This window comes from Psammomys obesus, unplaced genomic scaffold (genome assembly GCF_907164565.1).
Source record: "Psammomys obesus unplaced genomic scaffold, mPsaObe1.curated_primary_1811, whole genome shotgun sequence".
Classification (NCBI taxonomy): Eukaryota; Metazoa; Chordata; class Mammalia; order Rodentia; family Muridae; genus Psammomys; species Psammomys obesus.
The window spans coordinates 2,048,774-2,062,289 of record NW_026596166.1 but is presented as its reverse complement, the minus strand read 5'-3'; the positions used below and the strand labels follow the sequence as shown (position 1 = coordinate 2,062,289).

General features: G+C 46.7%; 1 protein-coding gene across 2 annotated transcripts in view; it reads left to right on the top strand.

The window, feature by feature from the left end:
• Positions 1-9,702: 9,702 nt before the first annotated feature.
• Positions 9,703-13,516, top strand: part of Arg2 (arginase 2) — a 25,176-nt gene continuing 21,362 nt past the window's right edge. For both annotated transcript variants that reach the window (XM_055595326.1, XM_055595327.1), the window contains exons 1-2: positions 9,703-9,908; positions 10,571-10,643. In XM_055595326.1, coding sequence (XP_055451301.1) covers positions 9,798-9,908; positions 10,571-10,643 — 184 coding nt within the window. In that variant the 5' untranslated portion in view covers positions 9,703-9,797. The remainder of the gene's footprint in view (positions 9,909-10,570; positions 10,644-13,516) is intronic.

Below are 13,516 nucleotides of genomic sequence, written 5' to 3'. Positions count from 1 at the left end.
CTTTTCTGGCTCCAAAGACACCAGGCACACAATCAGATGAAACAGGAAAAATTGGGTTCCCCTCTTGAGGTTTTGTTTGTTTTTTTACTTTATTTATATTTTATGTGTAAGATGTTTTGCCTGCCTGCATGTCTGGGTATCAGGAACATACCTGGTACCACTAGAGGTGAGAAGAGGGCACTGGATCCTCTGGAACTGGAGTTACAGGCAGTTGTGAGCCACCATGTTGGTGGTAGGAATTGAATCCAGATCCTCTAAAAGAGCAGCCAGTGCTCTTAACCACTGAGCCATTTCTCCAGCCACCCCCCTGAGGTTCTTATTCTCACTAATAAAAGAATTTAAGAATTGACCCAAATGGAAGCTCAGGATAATTTTATCTGCATTGAAAAGAAAACTCGCTAGGGCCGGCAAACTAAATATCTACAGCTGCCTGGAGAAGAATGGAGGAGAGAGGGAAAAAAATATATTATTTAAGCTGTCATGGAGATGCATGGTAGAGAAATAGCCTCATGGCAGAGAAGGCAGCTTCAGAGAAAGAGTTAAAAAAAAAACTCAAAATGTTGGGGAAACTCAAAGTGTTAAGGAAAGCATGCTTAGAAATGGGAAAACAGAAAAGAGGTTATGTTTTTCTAAATAATTTTCATTAATACTAATACTTCTCATGAATGATTTTCATAATTAATAATAATTATTTAATGGCTGTCCTGGAACTCACTCTGTAGACCAGACTAGCCTCAGACTTAGAGATCTGCCTGCCTCTGCCTCCCACATCAGCCAGGAGTTCAGTTTGGCTAGGACTCTCCCCTGGAGCGATGCTGTTCCGAAGGGCAAAGACTTCCTTGGATGCAACTGACATTGGAGAAAACAAAGCAAAACAACAAAGTAATTGAGAATTTTCTTGATATTGGCAACAGAAAGCATTCCTGAGGATGCTGGAGATAAAATCAAAGCCCTTATGGATAGTCATGGGTGTGTCTGGGGGCGGGGCTTGATGCTGAAGGACTATGAAGCCCCAGGGAGAACAGTAAAGCCTCTACCACTTTCTCTGAAAAAAACAAAAAACAAAAACCTTTGGGCAGAGACTTGGGTTAGTTAAAACTGAAGGGGGACTTGATATTATAATATGTAACTGTCCTCGCAGGGGCAATGCCTAACAAGCGCCATGGGACTTTAGAATTACAAGTCCAAGTATGATAGAAGACACAAAAGCTCCCTGTGTGTGTGTCTCTCTGTAGCTGTCTCTCTCTCTCTCTCTCTCTCTCTCTCTCTCTCTCTCACACACACACATTTGGAAGCACGGGGTAGCCTACCTTGGTTTCAGTTTTCAGAACAGCTTTAAAAATTTGCTGCCCAACAGAAAGGCATTGTGGCTCCCTCAGATCCCAGCCAGTCATGAGCAATGGCACATGCCTGGCATCCTAGCACTCTGGTGGTTGAGGCAGGTGATTGCAGTTTGTCTCCTTTATTATTTTTCAAAGATTTATTTATTTTGTGTTTAGTGCTTTGCTTCCATGCGCGCACATTACAATATGTGTTTCCCACGTGCAGGCCGGGTACCCAAGAGAGTCAGCAGAGGCATCAGATCCCCTGGACCTGGAGTTACTGATGGGTTTGAGCTTCTGTGTAGGGGCTAGGAATTGAACCCATGTCCTCTGGAAGAGCAGCCTCCTAACCACTGAGTATCAGGCCCCAGCTGTGGTTTTTAGGTCAACCTGAGCTACAAAGTGAGAGTGTCAGAAAGAAAAAGAAGGAGAAAAAGGAGGAGGAGGAGGAGGAGGAGGAGGAAGAAGAAAAGAAAATATCACAACTGCTAGAGGACAGTTATGGGATTTCCTTGGTATTGCTGGATTTTTGCTATATAAAAAATACTGAAAAATAAATGAAAGTTTAGAAAAAAGATAGGAAATATGCTAAAAACTATTTGATACATAAAGTAACAGTGATTTAATATAATGTCAAAGAAGACTGGGATGCAATGATAGAGGTGGCTATATTATAGTATGAATGTCTATTTGAGATATAGGTTTATGATTTTTAATTTAAAAAATACTTACCTTTTCAACTTTAAAAAATATTTATTTAGCCAGGTATGGTGGCATATGCCTGTAATCCCAGCACTCTGGGAGGCAGAAACAGGCAGATCTCTGTGAGTTCAAGGCCAGCCTGGTCCACACAGAGAAACCCTACTTGAAAACAAAGAGAAAAAAGAAAGAAAAGATTTATTTACTTCATGTACAGGAATGTTTGAACTGCATGCATGCATGTCTATGTACCACATGTGTGTCTGGTGCCCAGGCAGGCCAAAAGAGGATGTCAGATCCCCTGGCACTGGAGTTTTAGATGGTTGTGAGCCACCATGTAGGTGCTGCTAGCCCAACCCAGGTCCTCTGCGGGAGCAGTCAGTAATCTTAACTCCCACTCCCCGGAGCCATCTCTCCAGCCCCCGGTGTATGTTTTTTAAATGAGAGGCTAAAACCGAAGAGTACTATTTGTGTTGGTTTATTTCACCACGAAAGGCGGATTTTCATGATCAGCAAAACGTCCACAGTAAATCAAAACACTCGTAATAACAGGTGGCAAGTAGGCCCGGGTGCTCAGCTAGCCAGACCACCTGGGGTGATTCTCCATCTGAGTAAAGGTAATTAATCATCAGCAGCTCAAATCATCCATATGATCCCATACGGTCGTGAGAAAGTATTTTGTGCCCAAAACAGAAAAAACCTTTCTACCACACAGACACTCAGTCTCAAGCCCCACCAGGCCCTGCTCTGTCTCCTTGTGCCAGCCCCGCCTCTGTTCGGTACCGGTAGCCTGCCCTGAGGCTGAAACCCGGCACTTGGGTTGTGAAAGGACCATCTGACAGCGGAGAACCAGAGTGGAGAACCAAGTATGTTTCCATTCCTTACCATGAGTCTGGCAATCAGCAACAGGACGTTGGGACAGATGTCCCATCTGGCTTGCCCTTTGTGATATCAACAGCATAGGCATAAGCTAACCAGTGATAAGAGTAGCTCAAGAAATAATGACCTTTGTTCTCGAGATTCCAAAAACCGAAACAGATCGTACGACTGGGTTGGTAAGGATCAAATAGGCGCCATCTGCCCACCTGCTTTGGGATGATATTCCCCCAACCCCAACTCTGAGACTGCTCATCCTCTGCTGGAGAAGTCTGGGAATACCACCAACCTCGTGTATAAACTACCACTTCCGGTCCAGGTGGGCTTTGTGGAAAAAGAGCTCACTCCCCGCCCCCTTTTCCCTACCTCCCAATGGGATCTTATGGATTCCCAGGCAGGCTTCACACTCACTATGTAGAGAACGGTAATCTTGAATTTCTTGGTTTTGAATTTGTTTTTATTGCATGTATGTGGGTGTTTTCCTGCATGTCTGTGCATGCAGTGCCCGCAGAGGCCAGAAGAGGGTGTCAGAGTGCCTGCATCCAGAGTGACAGATGGTTGTTAGGCGCCGTGTGGGTGCTAGGACGCAAACCTGGACTTCTGGAAGAGCAGCCAGTGCTATTAACTGCCGAGCCATCTTTCTAGCCCTGATCTTGAACTTTGGGTCCTCCTGGCGCTACCCCTCAAGGGCTGGGATTTCAGGCATGTGTTACACACACAGTCCTGGGGACTGAACCCAGGCTAGCATGTAGTCTACAACCAAGGTGCATTTCCAGTCCTGGTTATTAATATTTTTAAAGACTTTTCATTTGATATGTATTTGTGTTTTGTCTGCATGTGCATTTGTGTATTGCATGCATGCCTGCTGCCAGTGGAGGCCAGAGGAGGTCCTGAATGGTCATAGGCCACCATGCGGACACTGAGAACCAACACCCAGACCTCTGCAAGAACAGCAAGTGCTCTTAAGACATCTCTCCAGCATCCAAACTTACATTTTATTTTATTTTTTCAAAAAAGGGCTTTTCTGTGTAGTCTGGCTGTCCTGGAACTCACTCTTTAGACCAGGCTGGCCTCGGAATCAGACATCCACCTACTTCTACCTCCTGAGGGATTAAAGGCTTGTGTCACCACTGCCCAGCTATTTTTTTTTAATTTGTAGTTTTTTGCTGATTTTTTTTTTTTTTTTTTTTTGGTGAATTTGACATCATGCACCCGAATCCCAGTCATCTCCCCATCCCTTCGTATCTGCCCTTTTTCTTTGCAACTTCTCCCCAAAGAAAATAAGATAAGATAGAATAAAAAAGAAAAAGAAAAATACACCTTCTTGTGGAAGCTGTGGTGTGTCACAGCATGTCGCACAGTATACCCTTGTTTGTTTGTTTGTTTGTTTGAACTCATAGAGATCTGCCTGCGTCTGCCTCCTGAGTGCTGGGACTAAAGTTGTGCGCCACCATGGCTGGCCACCCTTTTGTCCACACATATTTACTTTCAAATGTTCATTGCCATGAGCCATTGGTCTGTTTTGAGGGCTCTGGCTTCTGCTGCTCTGTCAATACTGGGCTCGCTATCCTGTCAACTTGGGGAGATTTAGTTAGCGTGGGGACAAACCCCTGGATATCTAGCTTAGGTTAATTGAGGTAGGAAGATCTATCCTAAATGGGGGGAGGGTTTGGGGGGTGGGGAGCAAGGTTCCATTTGTGGAGTTCCAGACTGAATAAAAAGCAGAAAGCAAGCTGAACACACAAGCATTCATGGGTCTCTCCTTCCTGCCTTTTTGGAAGCCAACTGAGCACCAGACTCAAGTTCCTGCTCCCAGGATTCCACCCACACCCACAAATGGTGAGCTAGGTTGGTTTTGACACGTGTTTGGTCTCAGCAACAAGAGAAAGAGCTAATGCAGGCACTGGTCCTCTTTAGGAAGGTTCTTCTCCTGTGAGCTAAGCATTTCCCGGAGGTGCTCATGCTACCTTTTGATGGGAGTTAGGATTCCAAAGCACGAGTTTGGGAAACACAAACCTTCCGACCAGTTGTCTTAATCCATCCTAGGGTGATTTAATGGTCTCCACTCCCAATATAAAAGAGCAAGAAAATTTCTCAACTTCTAGCATTGCTTCAGAGCTGTGGCTCTCAGCTCTGCAGAATTATCTGGTGATTGGCCCCTGCCAGGATGCCTGAGCCAACCTAGCACAGGCCCATTGCTCTATACGTCTGGGTTACACAGGCATTCTGGCATCTCCACTGACACACAAATGCATCCTCCTTCTCTCCTTTGATTTTTATGATCACATGTGTGCCTGAAGGGGGCCCAGAAGACGGTGTCTGAACCCCTGGAACTGTACTTACAGGTGGTTATGAGCCCCATGTGAGTGCTAGAAACACATAGCTCTTCTGCAAAAGTAGCAGGTGGTTTTAACCACTGAGTCATCTCTCCAGGCCCTGAGGATGCATTTTTACCCATTGAGCCTTTGAGTTTGCTGTCCCCTTGGTAAAGAACTGGCTCTTCTTCCTTGGGTCTCTGGCTCAAATATGAGTTTGGAAAGGCCATTGTGATGTCCTCTAAATGTCTAGGCCTCTTTAGCTCTGCTTATTTCTTTTTCATAGCATTTACTACCAACTGAATTGTTACCCGCTCTACCTCTCCTTTTCATTCCTTTGAAACAGAGCCTCTCACTGGGCATCGAACAAAACTTCTGGACAGCAAGTCCCAGTGATCCTCCTGTCCCTGTCCACTGTAATGCTAGGCGTATAGGTCCATGAGAGGCCATGCCTAGCTTTTTATTTGGGTGCTGGGATCCAACTGTAGGTCCTCATTCTCGTACAGCAAGCTCTCTTCTGCCCAGAGCCATCTTTCCAGCCACTAACTAAAATTAGTTGACTGTTTTCCCAACTAACTGCTCCACAAGTGATGAAATATTTCACGTGTCTTCATATCTGCCGATGGCACACAAGAAAGTTCATAGATAGATAGATAGAGAGACAGAGAGAGACAGAGAAGGTCTAAAAGTGTGGCTGGCGATTGTAACTAGCATGTATAGGGAGTCCAGTTATAGGCTAGCTCGAGCAACATAGCTGTGTCAAAACAAAAATAAATAAAACAAAACAAACAAAAATCCCCCTCTAAATTGCTATAATTTTGTCCTTAAGCATATTAGACAAAATATTTCAGACATTTAGAAATAATGCTTTGACTCTGAAGAGATAACTATGTGCAACTCAGCGCACAATACCCCCGGAGAGCGGGACCTTGGCATTCTGACTACTTTGAGCTGAAGGACATCAGAAGGGCCTCAGATCACAGTCTCTCTACCCACCTGTCTCCTAGGCCTTTCTTTTCCGAGAGCCCAGAATTCCTCTTTCCAAAGGCAGGCCGTGAAGACTACAGTGGTTCTTACATCTATGGGATGTATTGTGGTAGAATGGTGGACTTTAGAAATTGTTGGCGCTGGCTTACATTTCATTAAAAAAAAAAAAATGTTCAATGAATCTTGGCTGGGGATTAGCACAGAACTCCCAACAATTACTGAAGCGCCCCTAAACGTACATTTGCTATTTTGGGCTACCTACTTATCTGAAGTGGTATTCTCAGCATTGGCAATCCTAAGATCAAAGCAACAGCCCTGAAAAAATGTTGAAGATTTCTGCCCTGCTTTGCTCCTCTGCCGCTGTGGTAAAACACCAGAACAGTCTCAGTCCAGGTTACTGTTGCTATGATAAAACACTGAAGCAAGCCAAGGAGGAAAGGGTTCATTGGCTTACCCTTCCCCATCACTGCTCATTATCAAAGTCAGGACAGGAACTCTATCAGGGGAGGAACCTGGGGGCAGGAGCTGCTGTAGAGGCCATGGATGACACCACCCACAATGGGCTGGCCACACCCCCTTCAATCACTAATTAAGAAAATGCCTTCCAGGCTTGCCTACAGTCCAGCCTTACAGATGACTCTAGATTGCGTCAAGCTGATAGAAAACTAGCCAGCTTGGAGAGAACCCATCACTGAGTGGAGTCAGCACAGGAATTATGGAAGCAGCTGCTTGTTTCCTTGCTTTCAATGGCTTGCTTAGCTATCATTCCTTCTTTTTATTTCTTTTTCTCTTCCTTTCTTTTTTTGTTTTGTTTTGTTTTCAAGACAGAGCTTCTCTGTATAATCACCCTGGCTGTCCTGGAACTCAATTTGTAGACCAGACTGGCCACAAACTCACAGAGACCCACCTCCTTCTGCCTCCCAAGTGCTGGGATGAAAGGCATGTGCCACCATGCCGGGCTTTCTCTCTTTCTTAGACTTATTTATGTGTACGGCTGTTGTATCTGTACCATGTGTGCCTGACACGGTCAGGAATATAGGATACCCTGGAACTTGAGTTAGAGATAATTGTGAGCCACCGTACAGGCGCCAGAAATTAAACTCAGGTCTACCGCAAGAGCCACAGGTGCTCTTACTAACAAAGTTATCTCCCTAGTCCATTAGTTAATTTCTTATACAACCCAGCACCACCTGCCGAGGGGTGCTAGCACCAACAGCAGGCTGGACCCTCCTACATCAGTCCTTAATCAAGAGAATGCTGTCTCCAAACAGCAAAAGGTTATAAATTGGAGAAGAAGGAAAAAAAAAAAAAGCCTAAGATGCTCTGATTTAGCATGCTGCTAGTCTTTTGTCAACCAGGCAAGAGCCAGGATCATTTGGCAAGAGCGAGCCTCTACTCAAAGAAAAAAATAAAGGTCCCACCAGACTGGCCAATGGCAAGCCTATGGGGACATTTTCTTTATTAATGATTGATGAGGGAGGGCCCAGCCTGAATGAAAAGAGAAAAAAAACAAAAAACAAAAAGCTGAGAACATGACTGCTCTTAGGTATGGCTGAGGAGGTTTATTGTAGATATGAGGGAGAAAATAGCCAGAAGCATCTGGAAGGCTCCAGACTGAAGCAGGCCATGAGTGAAGGTGGAAACAAAGAGACCAAGAGACTACATGGCCAAAATAACTGAGGTTATATATAGATCAGAGGCTGGGGGAAGGGAAGTCCAGTCCCTGGGCTGGAGAGGGTTAGGGTAGGGGGCAGGCAGGGTGAGAAGTGCCGAGTGAGAATTGTCCCAGGCTTCTTTGAGACCTAACAGCCCACGGGTGGGTGCCACTTCTGGGAAGTGAATTGTGTAAGAAAGCGGAGTAAGCCTGTCAGCAGCACTCCTTTGTAGCCTCTGCTTCAGCTCCTGCCTCCAGGTTCCTACTCTATTCAAGTTCCTGCCCCCTGACTTTTCTCAAAAAAAATAGATTGAGCTGTGTGTAAGTTGAAATAAACCTTTTACTTCCCAAGTTGCTTTGGTCGTGATGTTTTATCTCAGCAATAAGAACAAAACAACCCGGCAAAGCCTCACAGTCCTGCATAATGGTTCAAGTAATACTGAGCTGATTTTGCTAGGAGCACAAGTCGTCTTTCTTAAAGCTGTAGGGGGAGACAAGCATGCTAGGTGTCCCCTAAGAATAAAGGCCTTTGTAGCAAAGCACCTTGGAGTTAGTGTTGCCATGGAGACTTGTGAACCGCTTTAGAAAGAAGTACACAAATTGGCATCAGGTGAAATAAATTTCAGGTATATATATATATATATATATATATATATATAAATGGATCCTCGAAAGAACAAGGTCTAGATTTTTTGCATGCTGTAGTGTCACAGTTAAGAATGTGGCGATAGACAGCCTCGCCTCTGTATGAAACATTAAATATGTCTATTCTATCAAACGCTTGCAAACTTGTGCTTACAACAAAGATTTCAAAGCCTTTTATCTCCCCAAGCTTGCAGTGTCTGGGCAGGCAAGAAGTATCTGACTCCCCAGAAACTGGCATCACAGGCTGTGACCAAAACTGCAAAACTCGGGTCCTCTGCAAGAGCAGTGTGTGCCCATAACATTATTTACTATTGAAGCTGTAAGTAGCTACAAGGCATTTTCATGTTTGTTTTAGCCCCCTTTTAATTTAGAACGGTCCAAATGTGTTGACACTTGGCCTTTAAGAACCAGCTCTCTCATTATTCGTGGAAAGAATCGAAAACAGGGGCTGGAGAGGTGACCCAACAGTTAAGAGCACTTGTTGCTTTTGCAAAGGACTTGGGTTCGATTCCCAGCACCCACAGGTCTGTAGCTACTGTTCCATCAAATCCACTTCTGACCCCCCCCCCGGGCGCCATGAATGCATCTGGTGCACAAACACACATACAGGCAAAACATTCATACGCATAAAATTAAAAATCTGAAAAAGAAATCTATGTGGGTTTTTTTTTTGTTTTGTTTTGTTTTGTTTTGTTTTTTTGGTTTTGGTTTTTTAATGAAAACGCTTAGAAAGTAATTGCTGGTAGTTTCATCATTGGGAAGATCCAAGGTAGGTGAGTCTTTATTAAGAAGCCAGACCCAGACAATGCCCTTGAGTCTTGACTGTTCAAAGATGGGGGTCAAAGTTTCTAGGATTTTAAGCTTTGAGATGGAAAGCTGCAGGTGGATGCTGGTTTGGTGAAGGTGGGTGCAGCCAGGCCATAGTCGGGCCCGTGCCAACTCTTCAGTCCAGACAGCGCCTGCAGCGGGTACCTGTGGGTGTTCTGCTGAGGTGCCACTCCGACCTGACCTGCGTCTTTATAGACGGTCCTCGTGGCTAGGATGGGGGGGAGGGGCGTGACCAGGAAGAGACAGTCACCACTCCGGTGACTCAACAGCAGGCTCGTCCCAGGCCCCGGAGAAACGTGGTCCTCGGAGAAGGTGTGCCAGGGGCCGGCTGGGGGCGTGTCCGAGCGGCGCTGACGTCACTGGGCGGGGCGCTCGCCGAGTAGAGCAGGGAAGCTGCGGGCGGCGGCGCTCACTCGCGGTCCCGGGTGGTACCTGGTCGCTCCTCCCGCGGCGATCCCCTCCCTGCCAATCATGTTTCTGAGGAGCAGCGTGTCGCGCCTCCTCCACGGGCAAGCGCCGCGCGTCCTGACGAGATCCGTCCACTCTGTGGCGGTCGTCGGAGCCCCTTTCTCGCAGGGACAGGTGAGAGCTGCGACCTGAGCCGGCGGGGTAGGGAGCCCCGAGAGAGTGGAGGAGAAACGCGGGGGGCACCTGGGGCGCTCGCGGGATTCCCTGGCCTCGGTGGAGACGGTGCAGGTGAGGGACAGGCGGGAGGCGAGGGACAGGGCAGCGGGCGTCTGCGGCCTCCCCAGAACGACGCAGGGGTGGGCATTTGCAGCTTGGGGTGATGGAGGGGAGGGAGAGGCGGTGAGAGGCTGCGGCTGGGGATTAAGGAAGCCTCCAGGATCTATTCCTGTAGAAAGCGCATTAACCTGGAAAGAAACCGGCGCTTGCCTTTCCGGCTCGCGGGAGGACCCGAGGGGCTTTGTTCTGTCTTCAGTGAAAGGAAACCGCTGTCGCGGAGGGCGCCCTCGCTGATGGGGAAGCTAGGTGCCGGCTCCAGCCAGCCGCACACTCCGGGTCAGCGGCTCATAACCGCATTCAACCGCTTTCGGAACTTTCCCTCCTCCACCCATTAATGTGATGAAGCGAGCAGCCCCCTGCGGTGGAAGTTTTGATGCTGTGGAAGGTCTGCGGGGGAAGCGGTTAGGGACTCGAGTGTGTCGTCACAGATTTCCGTGGCAAAGTGTCCCTGCCCCTTTCCTCACCTTTCCCGTGTATCTGGGGGTTTGCATGATTCACAGAAAAAGAAAGGAGTGGAATATGGTCCCGCCGCCATCCGAGAAGCCGGCTTGCTGAAGAGGCTCTCCGCGTTGGGTAAGTGGTTGGACTTTCATGTTTGTTCAGGAAGGGGGGAAAGGGCCTGTTCAGAATCTTCTCTTATGATCCGGGTCCTGTGGTATCAGCTTTGCACCTGTAAGTGCTTTGTTCCCACCTGGTAATCCTTGGGATCCCTTCTGCAGACCAACGTCTATCAGGAAGTCTTCAGGGGAAGTCTTCTGGCAAATAGTGTTCGGCAGGTGGGGGAGAGCAGAGTCGGTCCTGGAGCAAGACATAGGTGAACGGACAAGTGCAGCTAAGAATGCTGGTTAGCTCCAGCTTTACCGGCACAGTTAGCCGATTACACGGTCGCTTTCCTAAGGCAGTCTTGAGCTTCTGAGCCATCAGTCTCACGTCTTGCCCCTCTCCAAACCATTTCCTCAGCTGGCGTAGTAGGGTTTCTCAAAACTACCTGGTTATGAAATCACTTGGGTGACTTGTCAAAAGCAGTTCCTAAACTCCTCCATGGAAGAGCTCTGAGTCCTTGGAGCTGAGGCAGGAGCTGGGTAGATCTGTGTATTTTTTTTACAGGCATTCCTTGTAGTCAGATCTGCAGGTTTCTGTGTTGTGATTAAGGTAGTATTTAGGGTTTTAGGACCAGAAGTAAATCTGACTCAAAGATAAACACCACATCTACAGAGGTGGAGAACTATTAGTGCCAAGGCACCAAATCTTAATACTTCTAACATGCCCCCCATTGTCACTAGGACCATTCACCTATCTTTTCTGGTGTCACGAATACAAATTTTGCAGTCAATAGAGAACTGTCCTAGAACTTGTAGACCAGGCTGGCACTGAACTCAAAGAGATATGCTTGCCTCTCCCTCCAGAATGATGAGGTTAAAGGTGTGTGCCTCCATGCCAGGCAGAAAACAGATTTGAAGATGAAATAAACTTTTTCTTTAACATGATGGGTTTGAGATACCTACAAAAGGAAGACGAGGCACTTAGAACAAAGGTGGAGAAGCAAGCAGGGCTTTCTAGAGGATGGTCAGAGTTGGGGTGGAGCTGTAAGAAGGTGGGGGTTGAAGAGACGTCTCAGCAGTTAAAAGCACTTGCTGCTTTTGTAGAGGACCCAGGTTTGGTTACCAGCACCCACATTGCTGCTCAGAACTGTCTATAATCATCTTCCTCACCCTCCTGACGTGAGACAAAAGCCTGGCAGCTTAAAACAAATGCCTTAGAGAGATGCTTTAGGCATCTCTCTCCTACCAGCAGGCATCCTGCGAATGGACTGGCTCAATAAGTCCAAAGCCAGTTCAGGACGTGCCACACAGTAACCACAGTTGTATGCCAACCGACCACCCTCTTTTCTTATAAACTGACTTTCTACAAACTGTCTTTGGAGACTTACGAACCCTAGCCCTCAAGAAGAGGCTGAGTTTTCGGTCTTTTTAGAAGGTCTTTTTCTCTGTGAGTCTGTTTACATGTGTGTATGGTTCCTCACCCCCAAAGACCTTTCTTCAGCTGTTGATTGCATCTGTCCCTATCTGTGGTGATTGAGATTGCTCTGCTGTACCCTGTTGCACTCAAGACTTATCCTGCTTCTTAATTCTTTAACTGGGAGAAAAAGAAACCAATCAAGATCCCTAGACTGTAACGCACGCGCGCGTTACACACACACACACACACACACACACACACACTTGCAGGTAAACAACTTATACTTAAGATGTGACTGGTCTGCCATAATGAACAAATGCCAGAGATACATCAGTTGAGGGTTTGTGGGTAAGAGGAATCTCCCAGGAAGCAACCTAGGAAGGACCAATCAAGGGAGAGTGGAGTCCAGGAGAGAGTGAAGTGTTAGCCTTCACTCTAAAGAGGAGAGCATTTTGGGAACAAAGCAAGCAGCTGTATGTTAAGAAATCCAGCAAAATAAAAGTTGGCAGATTCCTGGGCACGAGCATGAGAGTTTTGGTGGAAAGGTGGGAGGAAGCCAGGCAGAGCCATCACTGTCAAACAGCTCAGCTTGCACCTCCTAAAGTTCTCCTCACTGCTGAAAGCAAATACAGATGCTGAATTCACAGATCTCTGTTCTCATGCTTAAAATCTCTAATGTCTAATCGACTACCTCAGGGTCTCCGTCAGCAGCTCTTGCATTATTAAAGCAGATTCCTCTTCGGCTTATCTGAAAAAGTGCCAGGTGGATTCAAGAAGAAATGTCTTTGGAAAAATAATGTGAGCTTTGTGATGAGGGGCCAGAAAAATTCCCGAGTGGCTTCTTGAATTCCAGCCCCTGTGGCCTACCAACACTGTCAGGTTTTTTACACAGCAGCCCCAGTAACTTGTGGCCTGTTCGCTATCACAGCGGGGTCCCATTACCATAATTACAAAGTGAGACTTCAAAGTGTTAATTTAGTCTTGCTGCTATCTCTAAAGCACAGAACATTCCTTCTACTTGTAACGGCAGAAGGGACGGATTTTTGTGGTGGCCGGAGCGTACGTGGAATCTGGAGCAGATGGAAGCCTGCGAGCCCCGACGGAGCAGTCAGTACAGTAGTGGAATTTTAATTCAGAACATGGCTGTTCTGGCACGAGATCACATCCAAAGACCTTCTAGGTCTGTGTGATCTGGCTGGAATGCAAGCAGCCTGGGCAGTGGTGGCACACACGTTTAATCCCCGGAGACAGAGGCAAGCAGATCTCTGAGTTTCAGGTAAAGAAATGTTTGGGTCCAGGTATGGTGGTACATGCCTTTAATCCCAAACAATGAAGGTAAAGTTTGTAGAAGGAACCATCCATGTTTGAAAATGATGTTTAATTGAGTGGCAAAAAAAAAAAAAAAAAAAAAAAGTGATAGATCAGAGAAAGATCAGACAGACTAGGATATGCCCAACTCTCGTGAAAAGAGAGGAAAGGGAAGCTTC